The sequence below is a fragment of the Botryllus schlosseri genome, chromosome 2 (genome assembly GCF_051294905.1).
Source record: "Botryllus schlosseri isolate E-star chromosome 2, Bs_hap1, whole genome shotgun sequence".
In the NCBI taxonomy this organism is placed as follows: Eukaryota; Metazoa; Chordata; class Ascidiacea; order Stolidobranchia; family Styelidae; genus Botryllus; species Botryllus schlosseri.
Window position 1 is genome coordinate 10,534,198 of NC_137237.1, and position 26,091 is coordinate 10,560,288.

General features: G+C 41.8%; 1 protein-coding gene and 1 long non-coding RNA gene across 4 annotated transcripts in view; one reads left to right on the forward strand and one right to left on the reverse strand.

Moving 5' to 3' along the window:
• LOC145433471 (uncharacterized) overlaps positions 1–25,342 on the forward strand; it is a 56,469-nt gene extending 31,127 nt beyond the window's left edge. For all 3 annotated transcript variants that reach the window (XM_080310585.1, XM_080310584.1, XM_080310586.1), the window contains 10 exons: positions 2,554–7,794; positions 7,853–7,960; positions 8,020–8,082; positions 8,168–8,236; positions 8,313–8,875; positions 8,944–9,048; positions 9,111–9,888; positions 10,003–10,068; positions 16,591–16,668; positions 24,905–25,342. In XM_080310585.1, coding sequence (XP_080166711.1) covers positions 2,554–7,794; positions 7,853–7,960; positions 8,020–8,082; positions 8,168–8,236; positions 8,313–8,875; positions 8,944–9,048; positions 9,111–9,888; positions 10,003–10,068; positions 16,591–16,668; positions 24,905–25,047 — 7,214 coding nt within the window. In that variant the 3' untranslated portion in view covers positions 25,048–25,342. The remainder of the gene's footprint in view (positions 1–2,553; positions 7,795–7,852; positions 7,961–8,019; positions 8,083–8,167; positions 8,237–8,312; positions 8,876–8,943; positions 9,049–9,110; positions 9,889–10,002; positions 10,069–16,590; positions 16,669–24,904) is intronic.
• On the reverse strand, positions 13,064–14,403 carry LOC145433479 (uncharacterized). The gene is made up of 3 exons (XR_013913110.1): positions 13,593–14,403; positions 13,339–13,536; positions 13,064–13,265 (listed from the first exon to the last, which is right to left on the reverse strand). It is a non-coding gene; the product is annotated as an uncharacterized LOC145433479 (long non-coding RNA).
• Positions 25,343–26,091: the final 749 nt, after the last annotated feature.

A 26,091-nucleotide genomic window follows, 5' to 3' on the forward strand; every position in this document is an offset into this window, starting at 1 on the left:
ATTACTCCAAAACTATCGCCCATTATGGGTGCTCGGAAACCCTGTTTATTTGCAATCACCCACATAACCCAAGACGTTTTCAGGCATGTGTGACACACAGATGTTGAGATGCGCGGAGCCTCAGCTAGTTCCACTAAAAGGATACTTAACAAATTTAAGCATGTTCGTTGTAATGATATTATATTGCCAGTCAAAGACGATATGATAGTTTAATTAAAGGGGCACTGCAAAACATTAATGAAATACCTGCGGCGGCACCATATAGATATATTTATGCAGCTAGAGTGCAATGGTGATAACTTTATTAACATATTAGCCGCAGTACCCTGACGGTGGCTTTCTGATAAAAGAAGGTCGGGGCCAAAATATTTTCCCGGTTTTATCTTTTAGTTTCAGATCACATATAGTTAGAGCGCAGCGCCTCTTTAAGGATGTGCCGCAGCCGTTTCGTCTGCAACGTCTGTGCTGATAGTACGAACCATATCGGAAACTTAATGGAAATGAAATCTACAAAAGAAAGGACTGATGTTTATGACGTGGTCTTTTATAGTGCAGCGGAGAGGTTCAGAATCTACAAGTCAATGATCCTTGCAAATTTCTCATACGTCGAGTCCAAGTCAAGCCATTTTAAGACATTTACTCCAGCCAAGTCAAGTCATAAAAAATGTGACTCAAGAAAAGTAATGATAGTTTGAATGCGATGGTTATATCTGCTGCTCTTGGACAAGCAGGTCGATGCAGGGAATTGCGTCAAGTACGGTGCAACCAAAATACGGTGCACCAACCGATGCGATCAAGTATTTCGATAATTTCGTTCGTCAAAGCTAATCTACTGCTGTAATAACCTTAAAATATACAAATTTATAGGTAGCTGAGTACTACGAAAGCTTACGAAAAGTTTAATGCGGTTCGCTGGCAAAAAGGCCGGGCAACCTCGATTTCGATTGCCCAAATCTTCTACTTATACGTATAATATGTAACTGAATAGTGGACATTCTTTACTCATTTGTATATCCGATGAAGGCATAGCATCCACACGATAGCAGACATATGCCAATTACATCCCTTCATACGCTATCTAGCGAACTGGTCCCAAGCATAGTAAAACCAATTCATTTTCCCTTTGATCATTATTCACATTCTGGAAATAGAATTTCTTTCCGCTATTGTAAAGTATGTGGATTGAACGCCGTATTTTGTATTCTGGTCTGGTGGTGCCAAATTATAACTGATCTCTGAATAGTCCACGGACGACCCTATGACATATCGTCCATATTTATGGCATGTGTCCAACGTCATGTCGGTATTTTGTAGGGCAATGCCTTATAAAATTACAATGTCATATTTTGACTTCTGTCTTATTCTCAATGCTCACCACAAGTCACTATAGCCAAACGGACGATATGAACACCAATAGTTAAACCGCAACTGCCAATGAGGCCTTGATTAGGCGTGGGTCAACTTACCAAATTTCAAGTACGCTTACTCAGAAATTTTGGCTTGGCCGTAACTTTGATACATGAAGACGGCAACCCTGCATATAGCATACAAAACTGGGTTCGAATTATGGGGCCTGATGACACTCCCAAACCTGACCCAGTTCTGGTAAAATTTTACCAACAAATTGTTATAAGATCTTATGATAAGCATTTCGTTTCAGTCACATGGTCATGAGTGATATCTCAGGAGAGGCTATATGTTTCGGTACAATATATATTACATAGTCAGGGGCATAGACAGAACGGCGAGAAGCGCTTGTATCCTATCGTATACAAGACGGTTAAAAAGTAAAGCTAAAATAATAAAAAATGGAAATACGGAAGGTTGTTAATGCAAACAAACGAGACCAAGGATGCAATATCTATCCATCTAACTAGATGTGTGGAGACGGGTATGAGCGAGAGTTTCTGTGGATGCAGGTAGAGTCAGGCAGTTATCAATGGAAACGTTTTCCTCTGGTGTAGATATTGGATTAACTCACTGTGACGCCATCGCAATGAAGTTGATATGTTATCGCGTATTTAAAAACTGCTGTGTCACTATGGTGTTCTATATACCTTGCGGAAATACGTTGTTGAGAATTAGCTCTTTGATGATGTTCTCATCTCTTTGTGATGATGTTCGTGTTTAGAGTGGACGATACATAAAAGTTCGTGTTCAAATGACCCTTAATTTTCAGGGGTTCGCGTACATTTATATGCTTATGTGTCCTTGTGTGCAAAATCGATGAATGACAGTTTTAGTATAGTTCGCTAACGATCAGCGCTTCTACTCGCATAGAAATAACCGCCGTTAATGTTGTTTACATTTGGCATCGTTGAAACAATGGCGTCTGTGATTTGTAGCCATGCCGTAGAATTTCATCACCAGGTTTGCGAGAAAGTCTCAAAAGTGATGACGGTTGAAACATTAACTTGCTTCGTTCGATATATACTTTTCCATTGTTTTACACGCCCGTTAAGCGTGTGGTGAGAATTGTTTGATTTCACTTATTCAAGAGTCTAGACATGTTTACCATTTGTTTCATTCCGGGTATCATTTTCCTTCCGCTAGGCAACGACGCCAGTATCGGTGTCACTCCTCACAGCGATGCTAAGCAAAGAATCATAAAAGGCGAAGAAGCTTCGGCGATTACGAAAAGACCAGCTACCGCCGATAACAATAAGGGAAAACTTTCTACTAACAATAAATCTAAAGAGGCGTTACGAACAAGTCATACTCACAGCTCTGGTCGGAAGTCTAAGCCAGCAAAAGACCATGTTTCTGAACGTAAACAAAAGGCACGTTCGAAACAGCCATCGGACGTTGACTCCAAGAGTAGTTCCACTGAGAATGAATGGGCAGTCACAGATTCTTATACTGACCAAGCTTTTGCAAACGACACCGCTATACCCGCAGTTTCAAATGTAGATTCTACAACCCAGAAAACGAGAGCATCTCGTCCTGTGAGCATTGTTGCTAGCAAAAAAACAGCACGCTTATCTTCAGTCGTCGTACGTTCGGTACCAAGCCCGATTACAGATAACGATCAAAATGCGAACAAGTTGAACGTTACGGGGAAATCATCGTCTCGCGTTTCTAACGGTGCGGGAGCACCGAGCGAAAACAGCGCACGCGACGCATCAAATATCAGACCGAAAACCTCGGGCCATCGTAAGTCTAGAAAATATGACGAGGAACTCAGACGGTCTGATTCGTCTTCTTCAAGAGCCGATAGTCCTTCAATTCGAAAGCGCTATTCCAGGGAAAAAGACAAGACTGCAAGTCGTCGTTTACATCGTCAGCTTCCAATAATACAGCGAATCCGAGATCGCTGTCAAGCGGCAGCAAATGAATACGATAAGTCAGTTGAAGTCGATGAAAGATATCGTCCGAAGCAGTACACCGACAGACGCGTCTTTTCGGTGGGCTCGCAGAAATATAATACAATCAGCTATTCCAGACTCAGACTTGTTTACGACGCATCAATTTACTCGCCAATATCCTCCGATGAGGCTGATTTTGGATCTGCAACGAGCGCGAGCAGTGACGAAGGTTCTAGACGTCAGTCATCGAGAAAGACGCTTCACCGTCGTTCTGGTAGTACCACTAAAAGTCAACATCGTTCTGTATACGACGGACAGAGTCAGGATCTGCGTCATGCGAAGTTGCAACCTAGCATTACGGAAGATAAACCGAAATATCCCGTCAAACGTCTAGCTGTGCTTGATAAAAAGGACGAGCAATCTGCTAATGTTACGCCCAGCGTCCTCTTGAACAATCCGTCGGATTCTAGTCTTAAGGCAAACGTTGAGAATCTAGTCGTGAGTATAAGAAGGAAAAGTGGTAGGGATGTATCTTTCATTGATGATCAGAACTCTCACAGACGGACGCCCGTAAGACGTATAGAAAATACTGATCTTCATTCAAGCTTTCGAAATAGACGCCGTTCGCACTCGCCCTCCGTCGCTCGATCAGTGTCGCCGCGCGCGCCGCGACACAGGTCTACTGGTAGGCGCCGCTCCCTTTCACCAATTACGACGCGACTCTCGCGGGAAAGAAGCAGTTCTTATTATCCCCCTCGTGATAGAAATCAAGCTTCTTTCCGGCCGTACATATATCCTCCATCGCATCCGGGTTTTTTGGCCTTGTCGCACGGACATTTTGACGCTAGCGAAGGCGGAAATGTGCGTAGAGTCACGCAAAACGCGGAAATGTGCTACTCCACAACACACCACAGTTATCAGACTCGCGTCAGTGAGCGTGAGAAGTTAGGTAACGTGGGTCATGGTCCCGGTTGGCGTAGCGGCAATGTGCCTATCCAGTCTATTGGTCGATCTTCATTTGTGGGAGTGAACGGCTTTAAAGAGTTTTCAGACCCGTTGGTTAGAAATGCTGCTGATATAATTTCAACATCAAATCAATGCAGATCAAAAGTTGAAACTATTCGATACGACTCCATGCATCGTAATGGTTCTGCCTTAGAAGAAGACCAGGTCGTTATATTCAAAAATTATGATCCTACTGAATGGCCGTTTCGTTCTAATGGCTCAGATACGTGCTCATCGGCAGAGGACGATGCCGGCACAGAGAATTTCACACTCGGTCAGATGACCGCCCAATTGCGAAAACGACAATCATACGGCAGTAACAGATCATCGTCCGACGAAATGATGAACTTAAATAGCAACACCGGTACGTTCGATATTTCAGTACCTGCAAGCACACCGATTTCCACAGTAAACAGTCAGAATCCATGCATTGACAACAGGAAGTTAGAGTCCTCCGATGTGAACAAGGAACCGTACTGTGCACAAAATAAAACTGTCCCCGATCCATCATCGTTGAGTCATCCGGCTTCGCAAGCGTTGAATGCATCCGTCGCCAATGCTGACACAATTACTGTTTCTGGCAGTGTCGAATATCATGGTAGAAACGATTTTGATTTGCCGGCGAATGAGTATCCAATGAAAGCACGCGATAAAAGTAGCCCTCTGGTGGACTTGAATATTATTATGGACAGCCCCTGCGCTTACGAAGAAATACCCGTTACGACCGATCTCGATACAGCGCTACCTAATGAATCTAATCCGACGCAAAGCGGAAAAGCAGTGCCTTGTTTACCCGTCACGAATGAAAAGCAGTGTTGCAAGTCAAGCAATGAAAACGTCTCTTCAGAAGACAGCGAAGGTGCTGAAGCTATAAGATTCGGCGAAGAGGAAAATGGAATAGTTCTTGGCGCCACTATTACTATTGAAAGCGGTATGCCGCACGTTGCACCGCTGCCAGCGTCGAAGGGAAAAAATGATGCTACGTCATGGAAGAAGAAACTTCTTTATAAGGCCCAAAACGCAGTGAATTTCGGCGAAGCGGATGACAGTCCTATACTTACCAAAAGCACCGTGGCAGACCCCCTTACTAATAATGAAATTGTAAAAGGAAAGGAATGTGTTCACGTTTCCACGACTCCCCAACCTCGTGTTAAACGGGCTGAAGTCGGTAAAGGGAGATTGTCTGGAAAAGCTGATTCCGCCGAGACTTCAGATCAACAAGAAAATGAACTCGAGCGTGCAAATGTCACTGCGTTATCACCATCGGCGACAACGTCAGTTTGCGACGATAACACCGAGTGTGAATCACCATTAGTACACGGTGCAATAGCAGTGGCGGAAAACGCATTATGCGACCAAAAATTGACTGCCCCAGGATTAGTTGCCGAGGACCAATCCAACACTGTTGGCTGTCACCATGACAAGGAGACCGACCAAGACCTATCAACGAATGATAAGTGTCTGAAGACGTCAACGGAAAATTCACACGAGCCAGCCTGTACGGTTGACAATAGCAGATCATTGTCAGCGACTAACGTACTTGATAGCCATTCTTCCTGTGTTCAAACAGTCAATCCTGCACCAGAGACATCACATAAAATTCCTGATAAAGGACTTGACACAACGACAGTCGTCCATGCTGGGTTATCGTGTACATCAAAAATATCAGATGCGCCTGAGGTCAACATTGGATCTCTTTCGGGAACAAACAATTCTCGTCTACCTGGTGATCTAGTAACTAATGCGAAATCCCGAAATACTGAATGTGTTCCGCCTAAAGATATAATTCCATCCGCCATACCCAGCGTAGCACGAGAAAGAGAAGTTGATTCTGTCTCTCAGTACCACGATACTGTTTTAAATATCAAGGTTACCAATATGCAATGCGATAAAGACCCTGTTAGTTCCAGTGTCAGTAGCACTAGGATATTTTCCCATGTCACATCACCGATAACCATCGTTAATCGGTCATCATTTTCTCCACCTAAAGGTTCCCTATCGAATAGACAGTCGTTCAGAGGGCCACAAATGAAAATTCAATCATCGAAGCCAAAAAACATACTTTCCAAACCGTGGGACAAACCAAAGAAAGTCACCAAAACGAAACTCACGACAGCTGATGTGCCTAAAGATGCATGTGTTAAAACTGTTTCCGACAATCTCACGTTGACTTCCGCTGAAATCCAGCATTCTCCGAAAAAAATCGCAAAGCCACTAAAGTCCATATTATTAAATCGCAATGAGAGTCCCAGTGTGGTACGAAGGGCCGGCGGAAATGCTGGTACGGCGGCAATTCGCGCAACTGAAACAGTAGGTCGGACAGACGCATACTCCGATTCCCAGAACACCACAAAGACTGGAAGTATCAGGGGAAGAAAAAGGAAAGGCGTTCGCGTAGGACACGCCAAGCGAGCCGTTAAAACGAAAAGACTGAATGACAAACAACAAGGGACCGGAGACGACTCCCCAATGGTCCCGAAGCTTATTGAAGAAGCCCTCGAAAATGTGGATTCCGAACTTTCGACTCAAGAATCAAAGAATAATAGTACCATATCACAACATAAAAATAAATCGAGAGCAAGGTCTAGTAAGGTGAGCAAGCAGTCTAAACCACGGCATAAAGGGAAGCGCCGCGGTCGCTTACCATCAATATCATCTGACGAAGATATCATGGAAGAACTAAACTCCGTCGTTCAGCATCCAACGGCCGAGCGAAAGTCTTCCCGGTCTGAGAATAGCGACAACGACGAAAGCGATGACGGTCTCGTAAGTTTCATGGGCATCATACGAGACTCGGACAAGATCGTGCCTACCGTTCCTGAAGTGAAACGGGAAGCCGAATCGGAATCTGCCCACGACAGTATCAACATGTTATTTGATAATGAAATTTCGGACACCGATCTGAATGAATATTCAGAATCTCGCAGCACCGTAATCACTAGACAAAACCGCGCTGCCGTACCTGAATTACAGGCGCAAGACTTAACGGCCCGTGACAAAACAAGCAGGGAACCGTGTGAAACTAGTTCGGTGAAACAAGTGCAGTCTTCAGCCGAGTGTTCGAACTGTAACTTTGTCCAATCCGACCCCAGCAAAGGAAAGGATAGCATGCTTCAAAATCCAGACGTGGCAAACGAAATGAGCTCCACTGACGCGACGAGATCATTGAAGAATCACGTTATACCCCTCGAATCGCCGCCCCCTAGTATCGCCATGCAATCAGCAGGCGCGGAACAACACATTTCTGACATCAACGTTCGCAACTCAACCGAAATCCGTGGTTACGAGAAAGCGGATGGTTCTGATGCTGAAAAAGTGTCACCACAATCGTTAGACACTGGAAGTCTGACTTCGAATCTTTTGACTCCTCCCACTTCACCGACGAAAGACGATAAAACCGAATCTGCGTTTCCGCCTGAAAGTACGGAACCACTTGATCTTAGTAGAGGCGTGAATATGACTGCTTCTACATCAACGAAAAAAGGTTACTTGAAATGCTTCATTCTATATGTTACGTTTTTTTTACCATACTTTTTATGTAGGAAAGTCACAATCCGAAAGCAGCCGACGTAAACGATCCTCCGTAATATGTTCCCGGGAGAATCAGCCGGAATGTCAATATAGTGCGGGAGATAATCCGGAATTTAAAAGTGATACTTTCATCACTGTATTTGTTATTAGAAAATCTGATCCAACACTGTGTATTCAGGTGCATCCAACTTAATCGCCGCGGCTGCGGAAATCGCTGGCGTTCCTACATCCATACATTCTGGTAAATTTTCATCCCTAGTTAGGATACCTTATAATTGATATAAGATATAAAGTAGCTTGGTGTCTATTCACTAATATTCCCGCAGAAGCCGACGGAACAATCGCTGGGCCTTTTAATAAGGAAGAACTGTCGTCTACACGAACCGAAGTTGAAGGTATGATTAAAATGCTTCAATCACTCCTGTTTTCAGTCATATGTTTCAGGGGACTAAAATATCTCTTAACATGCAGAAAGTAAATCTACTATCGCGGATCAACATAAGCCCATTCCTACGTCGAAAAAATCTTCCAAATCTAAGAAGGAACCAAAGCCTCTGTCAACTCGTCGCATGCCTGTTGGAAAAAGTTGTCACGGATTTCTTGAAGTCTGTTTGTCTTGTCATAAAGATGATAGCAAAATTACGTATTCGATGCGCCGCATTCCTTACGTACGAGCGTTACCATCGCTTGAACACGAAAACAAAACTTTAAAACCGTCCGCCAATGAGGATGAGTCGGAAGCATCTTTACTTGGAACCTCGTGCACCTCCAAGACTTACGTGCGGATGCGTGATATTATTTGTTTGCTAAAAATCCCTGGAGAATCGTTGTACTCGCTGACAAATCGATGTGCTGTGGAATTATTTTATCCCAGTGACTATGCAATAAAATTGTTCCGCTCTGTTTACGACCCAGTAAGTGATTCTGATCCGATCATGGCCAAGATGATGATGACGAATTGGCGGGGAGAGATGTTTCAAGAATTTTTGAACCATATGATCATTTTGGACGAATTTTTACACTCCATGTTGCCGGTAAGTGCCGTCGGAATTGAACACGTGACCCTGCTCAGTTGAATCATTATGTCGTATTGTTTTGCCAGCGATTTTATTCAGAATGTTTAGACATCCGTAGTACAGATGTTCCGAACTTTGTTAACGTCAAAATTTTCAAACCGATCCTGGGTATCGGTGAAAATGTTGTTGAGGTTAGTCTTGATTTCCGTGTAAACTCGATTATAAACAATGTAATCGAAATTTCGTTTCATAGATCTTCCGTAAGCCGTATGAATACAACTCCATCTTGTGGAAAATGGATCGCCATAATTTCGCTAAACCATCGCCCAGACAGAGATTTTGCACTGCTGCCCATTCTACTATACGCAAATGCAACAACACACCTGACACGAGATATTTTCCGGGTGGCACGCAAACTCACCAACCGTCGACACGAAACTCACCAGGCGTTGATCAAAACCGGAAAACAAATCCCCGCTCAACTGTCAACTTCATCGCTTCCTGGTCTCCACCGAGCGCGAGTAAAGGAAATGTTGACACGACAAACTACTCTGTGTCTGCGCAACGACTGCAGTACATGAGGTATCCGCAACCTCAGGACCTTCCAAGAACCACAAATTTCAATACTCAAGGGCCACGTCAGTATGATGGTACACTGAGAGTGATTCCTACGGATGCCAGGTTGATCACAAATAATCTACGACCACCTGGTGAAATGGTTCAGTATCACGGAGTCGTGCGGTATCGTGGAATGAGAAGTGTAAGCAACCATTGTGATGTTGAACAAAGAGGAGCTACTACCTATTTACAAGAAGCTATGACCACTGTCAATCATGAGCAGAACCAGAACTACCTAAACTCGACTCTTGCGGTGCGATATCCTAACGCTAGCGCGTCGGTACCGCGGCCACCTCCGCCGTACATTGCGCCTGGCACGATAAATATTATGGAAAGTCCGCCTGCTGGTCAACGATCTTCAGCTACTTCTTCAACGCAAGAGATGAAGCGCCGTCTACCGATGAGTACACAAGGTAGTAAACTTTATTATGTTATTACTTTTGTGCACGTAAAATGTCACTGAATATGATGCGAATTTGCCTGATTACTTGTTAATTATTTGCTAATTTGATGCGTTGTACATACAGGTAATGTCGAGTTTGGTTCAATTACGAAGAAGGGACGACCATTCTCGGGCATCGAAATGCTAGCAGGTAAAATAATTCTTTATGCGCAATAGCAATGTGATAATGTAGGCTGTATGAGGGAAATTGAGAACAACGAGTGCACCGTACGTTTAGTTGCCTATAGTCAAACGACCGTACGTTATATTTTGATTGGAAATTCTGCCGAATAAAGCTTGGCTAATCGAGTAGCTTGCCAATTCGATCGCAACCCTACCTTGCCTGTAACTATATACTTCGTACCTATCGAGGCCTTCTCTTGAGACTTTGTCAATATAAACCACTGGTTTTCCGATAGGAAAATAATTTCATGGCTAACTAAAATTCACGTTCACATGTATTTAAAGGTAGCAGTCGCAACAGGTTAACAACAGTCAGCCCCCTTGGCTAATCTTCTATCTAAATACAATAACCATACAATCAACAGAACAATGTCAAATTACAACCTTTTCTTCCTAATTCCTGCTTCACATAAGATACAAATCACCCAAATAAGCAACAGACTGGAAGGAAAATGGCTATAAACCGCGAGGACGATGGCGCTACAATAGGCACCACTGAGCGTAATGGCTCATGTACAAACGAACAATTCCTCGTGTTACAACGGGAACTTATCAGATCCAGCGTCATTGGCCATTAAATTGGCTATCCCGATTATGAATGTAGTGTTGCCGACGATGGATAATGGAAAAACGACCATGCTTCTACCATGTGTCGACAGTCTTTGCTGTCGCAGGATTATGTGATCACGTGCAATTGGCGTTGTACAAATTACTTTCAACAATTTATTTCGATCATGTATCGGATTGTCTCATGCTCATCTTTGTCATTTCGCTAAATATCAAACAGCAACCATATTTAACATCATTATATGTATGATGACGATGCCAACGGAACAGGGTTATTCGATTATCTTATCATCAGGTTTCTGAATGGTATTCTATATGCTAAACCTACTCGTCGTATTGTAGCCCTAAATTGCAACCCAGTTTTTCACCAATGTTGACACGAAAATGACAATGGCGAATCTATTATTTTCATCCACTGAAGACACACAACATACAATTCGAGGCACAAGACTCCATGCAATGTAATGTACAGATAAGGTGTTTAAACGATATCTCGATCTAATATATCCACCTCGGCCTAATGCCAGATGTAATAGTATTCGATTTCAACCCGTTCCTTTTCACTAGTTTTCCTTGTATTCGGACTTCTTTGTAAAGACATCGGGGATTTTGCAGTTAAAACTCGATTCACAAGTCGAGTTGAGTTAAGTTAAGTCTTATTAGCAAGAGTGCTTTTTCTGGTGTATATGTCAAACATAGGACATTATGAGGAAATTGACAAAAACGGCGACCGTAAACCCGGTTCCAAGATGTAATGTTTAAACTGTTCGCACCGATTCATAATGCAGAACATCGTATAAAGTTCGCATGTTCTCACGCAGCGCGTTTTGTATTCTTATTACCGCTAATTGAAGTGTCGCGGTCACACTATAGAGTATGACTGGAGTGACGACTCGATTGTTCTCCCATTGTTAGCCGGCAGAATGGTCACGGTCAGATGGCTGCACCCAAAACAGGATCGCTCAGCGCTTGTTTATATGGCGTTCAAGGCGATTCGTCGTGTATTTCTTGAAGTTGCGTCGGATTTAGTTGGACAGTTCAACATTTAGGTAGCGGTGGCGAGTCGTTATGACTAGTGAATATTACCGTGTAGCCTATGTTACATTTCTCACGAGATTGATGTGATATTGTGGCTTTGATCCTTTATAGAGTTTGCTACGTATATAAATAATGACAGAAGGTATATAGAATTTCTGGTTCGTGTGCATTGGCTATTGTGAGATGAATTCATGGAAAGGACGACTGAAGAATACTACAAAGTGAACAAGTGAAAAGATCTTGAACTTTATCGATATGCAGTTCACAATAGCTTTGATTGAAAATATATCCTATATTAACTGCAGAAATTCGAGTATGAATATAACAAATAATATCGCAACAGTCTTGGAGTCTTGTGTGCCTGTCCGATAACCGTAGAAACTTGAGTATGACTAGAACCAGAGCCTTGTGTAATGTCAATGTTCTGCTTGATCTCGATTCACAATAGTTAGAGCCTACTCCTTGGAAGTATGCAAAATCGCACTTGAATGGAACTCGTTGTCATTGCCAAAAATACCAGAATACCCTGGAATTCGCTTGGAAGACCTCTGCCAGTCGACATTAGTAGAAAGCCAATGCACCACGTCAAGGTTTCGACCAACGCATTGGTTTCCTTTTTTAGGTAGGGAATCTCGATGTGGATAGGCAGCATTTGCCACAGAGAGAAAAAAACTACTATACTAACACTACCAGAAACTACATTCGCTCCATTTGCTTCATCTTTTCTTGGTCATGGGTTCCTTGCCGACTTTTGTCCAAGGATTTTGATCACCATAGGCTTATGTTGTATTGGCACCTTTCTCTCTCTTTATAGCCTTACGCTGGCATGAGGCATTTACTGAGCAACTGACTTGGCTAATATCTGGATTCCTGCTGTATCTCATCGAAGACCGCTGTTAACTTTTAACATTCGTGAATAATAATAATGAATGTCAACTGAAGTTACCAAAGATCCAAATGCTGCTTCCAGAACATCTTGTGTTGGGTCTCTGAGAGATACTGATTCCATAACACCATTCAAAAGCCGAATTGCTAGGTTGACCATATTCTTGGTCCATATTTGTATAGAACTCTGAATATAGTGTTCACTTTTGGCCTTCCTGAAATTGGATGTAAATTTCACCGACTTGTTACTAGTGGTAACTAGAGTGGAACCACATAGTCGGTGGTTATAATGGGACCTATGAACATGAGTATTTCCTGCCAAAAATCTCAACATTTGTAACAGATATGCTGGAAAATATAAGAATATTTCAATCTACTCGGAATTGCTTCGCGGGCCGGATGAAATCGTCTGGCGGGCTGGATGTGGCCCGTATCTTTGACACCCCTGCTTTACATTATAGTAAACCCCACAGTGATAGCAGTAGCAATTGTCAGATTGGTAAAGAAATACCATGGCTAATACAATTTCAGCAATAACAAAAAAGCAAAGACTTTCAAAGAGCATATTGTTCATTTTTTTTCAAGCTATCTCGCAAACATTTGGAAAATTGTGAGAACAGAAGTTATTCAAGTGTTTCATTGCCTTGTCCATGACATCCTCAACCTCATTTAGGTCTGAAACAGATTGAAGGGATACAGTATGAATCAATTTGTTATTGAATGGATCGCATTGAATTGCCTCAAGTACCCTGAAAAAAATTATCTTTTTCCGGGGTTTTGCCATTTCTTTACTGTGGATAAAATAAAATCGGAGAACCATGCCATTTCTGCATCACTTTAATGAGGTTTCCCGATGGTGCTGCAGTTGTTACGCATGTGGCAATTGCTTCGTTGGCTTGCTTAGAAATGGCTTCCAAAAGCACTCCACCAATATATTCAAGTATGTCTAAAAACATGTCAAAGTTTTTCCATGGAAAGGCAAAGTATAGGCTATTTACTTACCAGATTCCTTGCTGATGACTCCTCCAATCTCTGTGATTGGATGCTGCTCTTTACCGCAGACGAGAGAACCAAAAATCTTCAAAAGTAATGTAAAAGTAAGAAGCTGGCAATTGTGGCAAACCCAGAAACTTGTTAGCTTGATGGCAGGATATTAGAGTAATGTTGATAAAATCCGTCAACACCAAGTTTACAATATTCAGAATGGAGTTTTTCCACCAATGGAACCGCTTTGGTCATGTCTAGTTCCTCGAATGATGGCGCGCATTCAAAGTATTTCGCTATTTACACAAGCCCTCTTCGAAACAGTAATTACAGCATCCTCAGATATATTCCAATTACTGGTGAGAACATGATTTTTGTAATGTTTCTTCAAAGCTTTCGCAGTAGGAAAGGATGCTTCGAATTCCTCACAGAAGATACACCTTTCCAGTTATTGAGTCCTTCGAAACATTCTTCAATTTCCATTTCAGTTAGTCCCTCCCAGTCATCCCCAAAGGCTAAAGTGATGCGGCCGAATCAGCCATGATACCGACTTCTATGCGTGACGAAGTATGATCTAATTCTGGCGAAAAATATAACAGAGGATACACGGTATTATTCACTAGTCATAACGACTCGCCACCGCTACCTAAATGTTGAACTGTCTAACTAAATCCGACGCAGCTTCAAGAAATCCACGACGAATCGCCTTGAACGCCATAGAAACAAGCGCTGAGCGATCCTGTTTTGGGTGCAGCCATCTGACCGTGACCATTCTGCCGGCTAACAATGGGAGAACAATCGAGTCGTCACTCCAGTCATACTCTATAGTCACACCGCCATATACAATATAAGACGATATATATTGGATTTTGTATTTATCTTCTTTGTCGCTACGGTATAGATATCAGGCGATACAGGGGAACAATCCCTTTCGGTCGTGTTAGCCTATAGATAACTAACCTACGTAGGTTAGTTATCTATAGTTAGCCGTAGCACGATGCCGCCACGTGGTAAATTTCCGAAAAGAGAAGATACGTCACAATGTAGCATTTGATGCATGACGCTATAAATGGCGGTTCTTAGCCTGTACTAACCTGCGGAGCACGTCATTTAATCTGCAAACCTAAGCGGAACCCTAAATTTTCGTCGAGTCATAAAAACATAAATCTACCATATTGCACAACTAACAGCACATCTGATAAATAACAATAGATTACTGGTGAACAAATGAATTGCGCATCAACAAAGTGTTGAAAGAACAAAACCATTGAATTATAATTTTCACACAAAACGAAGACGTTATAATAAAAGTTTACTCCAAATCAACGTGACTTCTGCCGTTCCCTTTGAGATTCCAGTTCAGAAATTAGAGGCTTCATATTGCAGAGTATCATCATATTGTTCGGTCGAAATGCAACAGCGTGATACTAATTTCTCAAATGTGAATATTGGAGTTAGAATGGGCCTTTCAGCATGACTGGATTTCGATTCCGAATCCCAATCTCCCATGCGTATGCCACTGCACATGACGTACCACCACAGCACTACTGATAGGACATGATTACCTGCAATAATTGATGGGCAAGTCGGCGTGTCGTCACAGATCATAAGTATGAGACTGGCTCAGAGAACACCGGTCAAGAACGAACGGGCTTTGAATTACTAACCTATACGGAAGTGACTAATCTATAGTTTGGCAGAGATGAGAAATGAGCATGGATTTGGATTTGGATTCCATAGAACCCTATCCGAATTTTTGGCGGAACTAGAACGTATGTTTTTTTTTCAACTGGATTTGTAATTGGACTTGGTCAGTCATGAAAAATATTAAATCCTCTCATCTATGGCATATGGGCGAACGTTTTCATAATGTCATTGAAGCATGGTTACGTTAACAGTCTCAATGTTTCTCCGTAATCCAGGATAATTACATAAGAATAACGTTCGCCACATCCCATCTGCTCGTGGATGGCGGAGTTACGAAAAACAATTGGTTCACAAACTTTATTGGCTTGTGGCACACGGGAGAAATGATACGCGGCACACGTAAAACAAAGCTGCATTTGAAGAAAAAACAATGTTGTAACACAATGGATATCCGTATTTGTACGAACATATATACGACTGAACCGAAATTACATTGCATTGTTGATAAGAATATACCGGCATTTCGTCTTCATTTCCAAGTCCTCTCTCGTGCACACTGCACAGCTTTTAATTTCAGTCAAAACAAGGAATATATGTTGTCACAGTCGTGGAGATACAAATGGCAATCAAATTCTGATTTCTTTTGCACCTATCATTGTAATGAGACAGCCATAACTCATCCGTTTTTGTGGAAAATGGCGTTTTAAAAAGCGGGACGTTTCGTAAATCAATGAGCTGTTCTTCTACAAAAAGATTGCTTGCTCATTACTTCCAAATAGCTGAACTACCCATCTAAAGATGTGAACGATGAATTAAGAGAAGTAATATTGCAATGCAAATTGAAGTCCGGGCAGTGTGCTCAGGCTTTGCGGAGTACTTTTGATTTACCAGTAGCTTCGCTGCAAGAAGCAGGAAACGAATCTTCGCCACATAGCAGTCCAATTATCAGTTGACAGTAACCATACTCAAACGCAATGCCTACGTTTCGGCTCTACAGTAACGGTATATGTCACTCCAAAACTGATTCGTAGCTCTTGTGCGCATTCACCATGGCTTTGAAATCGAGTATCCGAGATGCTAATCCCCATGTCACAATCTTGTATGACATATGCATAAGCAGATTGTCTCAAACATACGATGCCCAAGGCTTTGTACCTGTTGATAAAACTCACCAATATAAAGATTTAGAATGAGCGGACACATATTTATGATGGCAAACGTTTAAAATCCTGCTCGGGACATTTTTGATCATCACAAGATTTAATTTTATGTGGTTTCTCAATTTCATTCTCAAGATACTGCCTACTTCTAGTGTTTTATTACATTATAAAATGACGCTTGTTCTAAAACGGTGAAATTTTCTCTCCAGAAGCCGCAGCGTCTGTCTCTGCATCTGATCGAGTAACGAGACGATCGAATGATGGGATCACCGTCAACATGGCAACAGGTATAGACATCTTTTTGTTGCTTCGACAATAGAAAAATCAGTTTTAGTATCGTTCAAGCTTCAAAGTTTCAAAGCATAATTTCAAAGCATCATTTGATCAACTGCGAATTGCCCAATATCGGAATCTCCAAAAGCCAGTTTCGTCCAACTCCAGCAACTAACACAGTGCTCATTATAAAACAAAGGATTTTAAATCTTTCAAGATACGACCCATTCAGATCAAAGCACTTGCATTTGTCTGTATATGATCTTCACTCCATTCCCTGTAGGACCTGCATCTGTGTTGAAACCTCGAGCGGTCTCCTAGTTACTCCCACTTTTGCCCAACCATCATCCAGTGACCAAAATAAACCAAGAGTGCCCATTGAGTATGATAGTTTTCGGAGTACTGGGTATACGACGGACGCAGTATATCCTATTCAAATCGTAACCTGCACGCCATGATTTAACGTTTGATCGAACTCGATTTCGCTATGTTGGTTACCGTAGTTCTCGATCAACCCAGTGTGTATAATTGTGTATACATTCCGTAAATGTCAGTATAATGAAACGAGTGACGAAACCCGCTCCAACCAGGTCGATTACAAGGTTCATGCTTCAGTATGAGATGAGAGGTTTTTCATGGCTTCCTCACACAAGCCGGTCAGGCACTACCTTACCAAAGCATGTCTAGCCAAGTTCGGTCATCATCCTCTGGCGTACAGGCACAGTGAAAATGACTATGACTTCCGCTATACAGCGGAAATCGTATTGCCGTGGATATCGAAGAAAAAGTCGTTGTGCATTTTGATTTTGAATAGCACCTTTTTGAACTCTGAGTAGCACCTTTTTCAACTCTGAATAGAAGAAGAATGACACAGAAAAGAAACAAGCATATTAGGGCATGACTTGAATTTACATGCTTTTTTATATCGATTAAAGTGTTAATTACATGTATGTCGTTATTCATGATCATGATTTCTCGGGGACATAGGAAAGACTCAAATGAGCTTGGTCGGTTTTCCCGCCACTGACTTGTTTTGGACCAAATGATAATTGCTATGTTTTTGTAATTGTATTAGTTTCTCATATCATTGGCCCTTTAATGGCATTTGAGATATATCAAATCTGAAGTCATTTGATGACAATAACCCATACCCATAATTACTCGAAAATTGCCGAGGCTTGGCTGACCCTAGATTGAGCGAGTAAAGTTCGACTCAACCATTAATATTTGTTTCGGCTCGCCATAGCTCTCTATGCTGAACCACTCAGAAGCCCAAGTAGGCAGGGCAGCACAGTGCGACTCGTACTATATGTGAACATTTCAAGAATTGCATCATATGCCTATTATCGCTCTGTCCATAGCAGAAATTACCAGGTGGGCCTATCTGACATGTTTTGGTTGTCTTAGCCACGTAATTTTGATTGCTATGGTCATTTCACTCAGGGCGATCCGTTTATTTACGGAGTAGAAAAACGCCTGGTGCGTTAAACGGTGTAGTCTAAAATGACCCTAGCGGAAGTGCATCATAAAACCTGAAGTAATAAAATTCAGGCTGCATTCTCGGCGATGCTAGGCAGCAGGCACAATACTCCGAGTTCTTATGTTCGAGTTGAGTAATGATTCGATTAATTTGAAGATAAACTGCACTGAATGATTTTTGTGGTGACATAAAAATTTAAAAGCCGGATGATCTGTGTGTGCTATCTAGGGCGATTTTTTTAACTAAAAAAAACGGATGATTTTGACCTGATGTATGTAAATTAGGTGTTTTCGCACATAATGTTAGAATCGCACTACGTATTTTCATTTCTGGTTGGAACTGTTTGGCCTGACAAAACCTTTTTTGACTGAAAAACTGTCAAATTTTGACATGAAAAACTTTACTTTAACTAAATCTGGACCTGTGAAGAATTCCAGTAGTTACATCACGCATTATGGTCGTTGGTCGAAATAATAAAAATTTGTTGTAGTACAGCGAAAGATACCTTCCTACGTTCTCGGGTAGAAAGTGTCTGTCCTTACTAAGTAGCTTGCCAAGAATGGGGAAAAAACGTTCAACAGCAGCAGTTGTTGGCTGGCGTAAACTGCTGGTGACACAATTAAGGTGTTGCTTCATTCTGACAATGTTGTCTATATGAGTGGTTCTCAACCTTTTTCACCTCGCGGACCGGTAAAACTTTAAAAAATGTCTGGTGGACCGGTGCACTCTGAAAATTGAAATGAAGCCAAAATGTAAAGTATGCAACCGTTTTTTGCAATTATATGGTGCTGGAGAGTGACATTTAAAGGGTTTTGATCGTAATTAATTATCTTTATAACAGCAACCATGCGATTTTATGATAGTCAGTCTGCTGACTCGAAGTAAAATTGCCTTATCCAGATAAACCTGCAGTTTACAGTTTACACTCTTTCGCGCCGAAAGCCGTGGGTTTAAACGACCACGCCAACTCGAACCAAGTCGAACCAAGCACCTTACCGTGCTATACCTTGCTCATTGCCCACTTCCATCAGACGCATACGCTACTCTGGCAACTATACGAATACAATGTGTGCAGCAGGAAAACACCTTGCAGCAACTATAGCGGCCATCCGGAAATCCGGGCCGCAAAAGCACTTCGTTAGCCCATGCACCCCCAGAAAACGTTGGTCTTGGTCCCCCACAGGAAGATAAGCCAAACTTCCGGGGGATTCACCCACACACCCTACCTACAGTTCGGTGGATGTTTTCACCTGTACTTGTGAGCACATTCATTCTACTCGATGTAAGCAGAGAGTTTATGTAGCTTAATCGCGGCAATACCGAATATTATCGATCATTCATGACTGAATCGGTTTTCTCGCTGCCGAATTTTTGGCACACACTTCGGAGTTCCGTGCTAGCCTATACTTCATTGGGGGTTGGTACGTCGTGGCGCGGTAATGGCTGACGCCGAAATGCCGAAAGAAATTGAAAATGTTGGAAAAAGTTTCAGAAAAATACGCCATGATTTAGGTTCATTTGCAAGATAATATTCGGCACTTTTTAAGCTCGACCCCTCTCCAATTGGGCGGTTTCGGGTGCCCCAGTTACGGTCCAACACAAAATGAATGAATCGAAAACGAATGATCGCTCAAACTGCGCTGTTTAGCGATGAGTCAGTTCGTACCCGTTCTGTACTTGTCGCTCGTCAAATAACACGTCTTGAACTTTAAGTCAAATCGAACATGTTTCAAGCCCTAATGATACCTCACGAACTTCTGAATTATTTTAAAATTTGATGTTTTATTTATTCTATCATTGGACAAGCCTTCAACATTACATCTTGAAATTGAAGTAGAAAATTGCAATATACCTCGCGGACCGGCGGTTGAGAACCACTGGTCTATATCACAATTTTTCATCACGCTCTTCTTGATATCGAACCAATGCTTCATTTGGGATGTTGAGATACGTTGAGCATAACACCATGTCGACCTATTTGTTTCATTTGACCGTTTATGATTCACAATGACCAGACAATGGACCGTCTACTACGCCAGGCTTGTAAAGTAGGCTACAAGCTGCAAACTGCCAAATGATAAGATCACCAACAGTGCAAGCATCTACGAGGAAACGAAATGCAGGTTGCAAAAAAATTTTTACTTGACGTGACAATTTCGACTTATTCTGACAGGTCAAAAAGTCGCCCTAGTGATATCCTTTGTATCACACTATTGCTAATATTTGAATAATTGACCGAACTTGAAATGTTGAAATGAAATCAGTCACGCGTTTGCTGCTAACCGCTCACCCATATTCGACATCGATTATGAAACATCGTTAACTGAAAAAAAACTTGACTGCGCCAAGGATTGTGGGAAACTGGCCGCTATAGAGACATCCCGGGTATACCATTTGTGTGTGTGTCCCTTCATTATGTCCCCATGAAATGCGAGAGCTGCGATGGCGATGTCACTGCTGGTGTTCATTGGCAATTTCCTAAATATATTCCCTGCATTTCTGGACTTGATTATAAATCCCCTTGACGTAATTAAAATCGTTTCTTACAGAAATCGTATAATCACTGCAACATTATCCCAGAGATGTTTTGAGTTCAAATCGTACATAAAAAGCATGATCGTTTCCTGCCCTAGACTATACCCCACAACTTTCCTCCGCTGCGGCACCCTGCTAGATAGCCGGATAGATAGACGCCTCGCTGATCACACGTGGATATATACGTATATAAATTGAAAGAGATTAGATGTGTTGGACGCTACAGTCTTAGCGAAAAGAGTGGGTGCTGTGTATTCACACCCAACGGGCTGAAAGGGTGGTACACGAACGTATTATCGCGGTCATAAATCCTACGTGACTACGTGCATACGTTCCTCCATGCATGCATAATTTTGGATTAAAATGTTGTGCTTGATTTATACCTCGGTATAAGTCTGAGGTATGTTCTGGTTTCGTGTGCCACGGGTGTATATTCACACCCGTCATCACGGGTGGTATAGGGGTGGAAATACACACTTTTTTGCTAAGAGTGTACATGAAAACAATTCCAGGCTGCTGCAGCTATATATCGTGTAATAATCAGTAGGGCAAGTTTTTGTTGCGCTAAAATCGTGAGAAAGTTGCATTAGTATCTCTTATTATGGTATGACATACTAAGAAAGATTCCGTTGTGTAACCTAATAGTTTAAGATCTGCGAGGTGTATGCTTGTTCCACTTTTGTCCTCGCTATTCAATCGATTACGATCATGCATACACTTTTATGTTCTTTAGGTTTGAATCCTATCTGATAGCAATTCGCTGTCAGTTCCTGCAGAGCTGTCAAATTTGTTACTTTCCAATTTCACTGACGGTCTGGCGAAACCGCCGAAAATTACATTTTTTGTGGTACAAAGCATGGAAGTAACCCAATGAGGAAATAATTTCCCTAAAAACGCCAAACAACATGGCGATATCCCATCCCCCTAAATAAAACAAGTCAGATACCACAAGACGCCGAAGCCCCTCGGTCTGCAAACGTGACCCAAGGCATAGCAGAAAATCAGACCGGTAGCGGCTTCAACGAAATTAATAGCCTGAAAAACGGGGCACAAGTGAATATGTAATTATTGGCGGTATCTCCTGGGCGTCCGTGAAATGGGAAACTGTACCTCAAAATTAAACGTCCGAATTAATAAAGCGATCTATTTCCATATTGTTCGGACACGGCCATGCTTCGCTGGGGTAGGCGAACTTCCAGCCTGCAAGCCAATGCGTCATAGATAGCATTGAGATGCAGCTAATCCGCCATATTGCTCTTTGTAATGCAAATCAAAGAGAATAGAACCACACTAAAAATAGTTTAAAGCTTGTTGTTAAAATCACTCCTTTACTTTTCGCGCAATATTTGGTAAAAGTTGCAGTAGAAATTTGCGTGAAAAATTGAAAAGAAGTTGCAATATAGAATTCCTACAAACACAGAAACATTGTAGTATTTTGATTCTGAGTACCTAGCAAGCTGTAAAAACAGTTGCAAAAGTTGCATAAACTTGTCCTGCGACTGCGAATGAAATCCGTTATTTATGAATTCGCGTTCTCAGCAAATCTCAAATGGTCAATATCTTGCCATCTTTGTATGAAACATAGTAGAAAATTCAGGAATTATATTTTCATCGATTCAAAACATAAGAATACGAATTACGGTACTTTTTTCAATGTGACAAACGGTTCTTCAACTTCTATGGTCAATTGCTCAGTACACACTTAATTATCGTGAAGGCGTTAGTGTTAGATTGAACGATGTGTAGGAGACGATTTAGAGCAGTGGTTCTCAACCGCCGGTCCGTGGCAAGTTTCCTGCCAGTCCTCCAAATATATTCGAATTTTATATCTCAATTCCAAATTGCAAGAAGTTATTGTTAGATGCTTTTACAATGTACAGTAATTAGAGAAATAAAACATCAAATTTTCAATTGATCCAGAAGTTAGGAACGTATTTTTCTTCATGGCGTCGTGATAGACAGTTCTTGATCTACTTTGGCAGTAGCCTACGTTACATCGGTGCAAGTAGCCTATTGTATACGAAACTGTTTTTATTTATGTGCTCGCTTCCGACAAGTTATATATGTAAGCTATACTGAGACTTTTACACAAGTTTCGTTAAATTCAGACAGTGTAATTAAGCGACAGTTGGCAGTATTATAAAGACCACAGCAAACAGCAAAGTCGCATTTCTTTCAAAGGATACCGAATAATCAAAATCAAGTTGGTGGTTTTTAATAGGACTTCGCGAGGTTTGCCTTGCAGAAACTTCAATAAAACCACGTAAGAATATCTAATATCAGAAATGCAGCCTTAAATGAAGTTTCCAATATTGCATTTGAGTTTCATACATTTGTCTGAAATAAATTTAGGGTACATTTTAATTTTTGAAAGTTCACCGGTCCGCAACATTTGTCTTGGAGTTTTATCAATTCCCGAGGTCAAAAAGGTTGAGAAGCACTTACTTAGAGGATATCTGCGATATGACTTTAACACGATGTTTCTCAGTCGCTATGAGGAGTGTTCACACGCTAACGTTTAGTCTATGGTTACCATATTATTATAGAAATTAAACATGGAACGGCAACGACCGATTTTGCAGCTTCGTTCCGCTTCGCCGGGGCTGGAGTGGAGAATTGTTTTGCGTAAGCGACTGTAGGATTTCTGGCAATCCAAAAGCTATCTTCCCGAGCGCCGAAATTATTGAATCTGGTCTTGATCGAAAGCTACTGTTGCACTGATTCCGAAAATATAAAGTAAAATAATTATCAGGCACTGATCCACCTAGAATCCGTCCTCCAAGTCTGAAATATCGGCATTGTTCGAACAATCGGAGAGTCGCAACGGGTCATTGTTATGGTCATTGTGTTGCGGTTACCCGATTGTTCTAAACAATGCCGATATTTCAGACTTGGAGGACAGATTCTAGGTGGATCAGTGCCTGATCAATATTTTAATGTATATTTTCGGAATCGGTGCAACAGTAGCTTTCGATCAAGACCAGATTCAATAATTTCTGCGCTCGGGAAAATAGCTTTTGGATTGCCAGAAATCCTACAGTCGCTTACGCAAAACGATTCGCCACTCCAGCCCCGGCGAAGCGGAACGAAGCTGCAAAATCGGTCGTTGCCATTCCATGTTTAATTTCTATAATATTATTGTAACAAATTCCGGGCGCTCTTTAGCGCCCACTAACGGACTTCAAAATGAGGTATGAACACATTTGGGTCAATATGACGTCACACCAGCAAAGCTTTGTCTATCGACTAGAGGTGGTCATGATCCGGTTCAGGAGTATGTGGTTGTGGTTGTAACCAGCAGGGCCGAAGCCACATTTTTCAGCCCCATCCCGCCCAAATGAACACTGATCTTGAGCCGACTGTAGGGTAATCGATGCAACTTCTGATGGCTTACTATATGCATCTGGTCGTTAAATGATTTGAAAGATTTATGTCAATAATATTGGGTTCCTCCACATATTGCTACATATGGTCAGAGTTGATGTTTTTGCGGCACGTACCGCCCACCGCTATATACACCGACCGATATACATATACACGATCTGTGCATATGCCTACCATGAGTGCATGATGTGCACATGCCGCTGGACAAGGAAGGGGCACATATAGCCTTGTACGGCTTTCTAAGTCTTGCGCCACCCCTCCATGCTATCCCAATGGGCCAAGCGATGAAGTCATGGATACCAGTGTCAGGTCTTTGTTCTGACCTGACCGGGGATCGAACCCACGACCTACTGATCAAGAAGCCGTACGCTTCACCATCACGCTACCTTGTCGGTTTGCGCCATCTTGTCGGTATCTTGTTCATCGTTAAGTCATGTCCAAACGGCCTAAACCGACTCTATTATTATACCGTTATCTTGTAATTGCGATAACAATTAGATTTATTTCTGTAACTGAATGTTATTTTTAAGTATTTTTGATCACAGTTTTTGCGAGGGTGGTAGACCCATATTAAAACCGAAATATGTGTTGCTAAATCGCGCGTAGCGCGAAGAAAATTTCATGTAGCATAAGTCTGTCCAAAAATAATATTGTTTATGTTGATTTAGGGAACAAGCTTACTTCAAAATTCCGGACATTTAGGCATATTTTAGAAATTCCCCTCGGACGCTGTTTTAACAGTGAAATTCCGAACATGTCCGGCAAATTCCGGAGGTATGGCAACCCTAGTGTAGTCCGACTATAGGCAATGCAATGACAACAATCGTTGACTATTGATGTCTCTTCTGCAGGCTGCGGCAAGACAATCCGAGATGCCGATGTTTTTGAATTTCCGGGTGACACTGAAGTACCTATTCGTAAATCGAAGAGAATAAAGACAGCTAAAAGCGTCTTGAAAAAATATGCTGCTCCGAGACGAAAGAGTAATGCTTGAATGTAATTAATATAACTTTTTGGTGTTGTGTTGATCCCTTTGTCTCCCTAGTTTCGTTCTTCGCGACCATGATGCCTCTATCGAATATAGTCGATATTTTTCTGCAGAAGATGCGTTGCTACTTTTCTTTGGAGTTACTACAGTATTATGCGTCTGTCAGAAGTTCGTTAACTTCCTAATTATTTTGAATATGCAAGTTATCATGAAAAAGCACCATAAAGTACTTCCTCTTTTTATTTACGTGCTAAGGTAGACGTAGTCCATTAGATGTGTAAAATACATTTGTGTGATGAGAGATTTTCCATATCTTTAGTTTTTTATCGTTAATGCGATACAGGGACTGCAGGATATCAACGGTTTGGTGTTAACCCGATTTTGGCTATACGAGCTGTTCCTCGTCGAATAATACAATAGTCATTAGTCATCTTGGTATCATCCGATGAGATGATACCATTTTTTTTTTTTAAATACAGTCTTGAGCGGAGATAGGATTTGATGTGTACACTAATAACCTAGACCAGTGGTTCCCAACCTTTTTCGACTCATCGCCCCCTTTTGAAGCTCCACACCGATCATCGCCCCCCAAATATTGGGAAAGTAAAAACAGCACTTTGTCAGACCCCCGAACGTTGGTCTTTGACCCCATAGGGTGATAAACCAAACCCCACACACCCCTCAGCCAGTGGGCCTTATGTCGCTACATATCAGCTATACCCTATTTCATGTACTGTTTGGTGAGTCACCGTATTTCGCCTAAACGCGCGAAGCGCGACAAATTTATATAATTCATGTTTGAATCGGTCAATATGGTCGGGAATTGCATATATATTGCTATCAATTTTTTATCCTCTCTGCCCGCGTAATCAGATTTACCGGTAGAGCTGAATGTGGTGTGCTGGAAAAGGTAGGACGCCTAAATAATAATTAAACATCTTCTGGCGGAATCGTTGTTATATTGACTTCGGTACATGATGTTATTTCGTGATCTCCTATATCTGCTATGTCAGAAGATATGGAAATCGTCAAAACGTACCAAACTAAAAG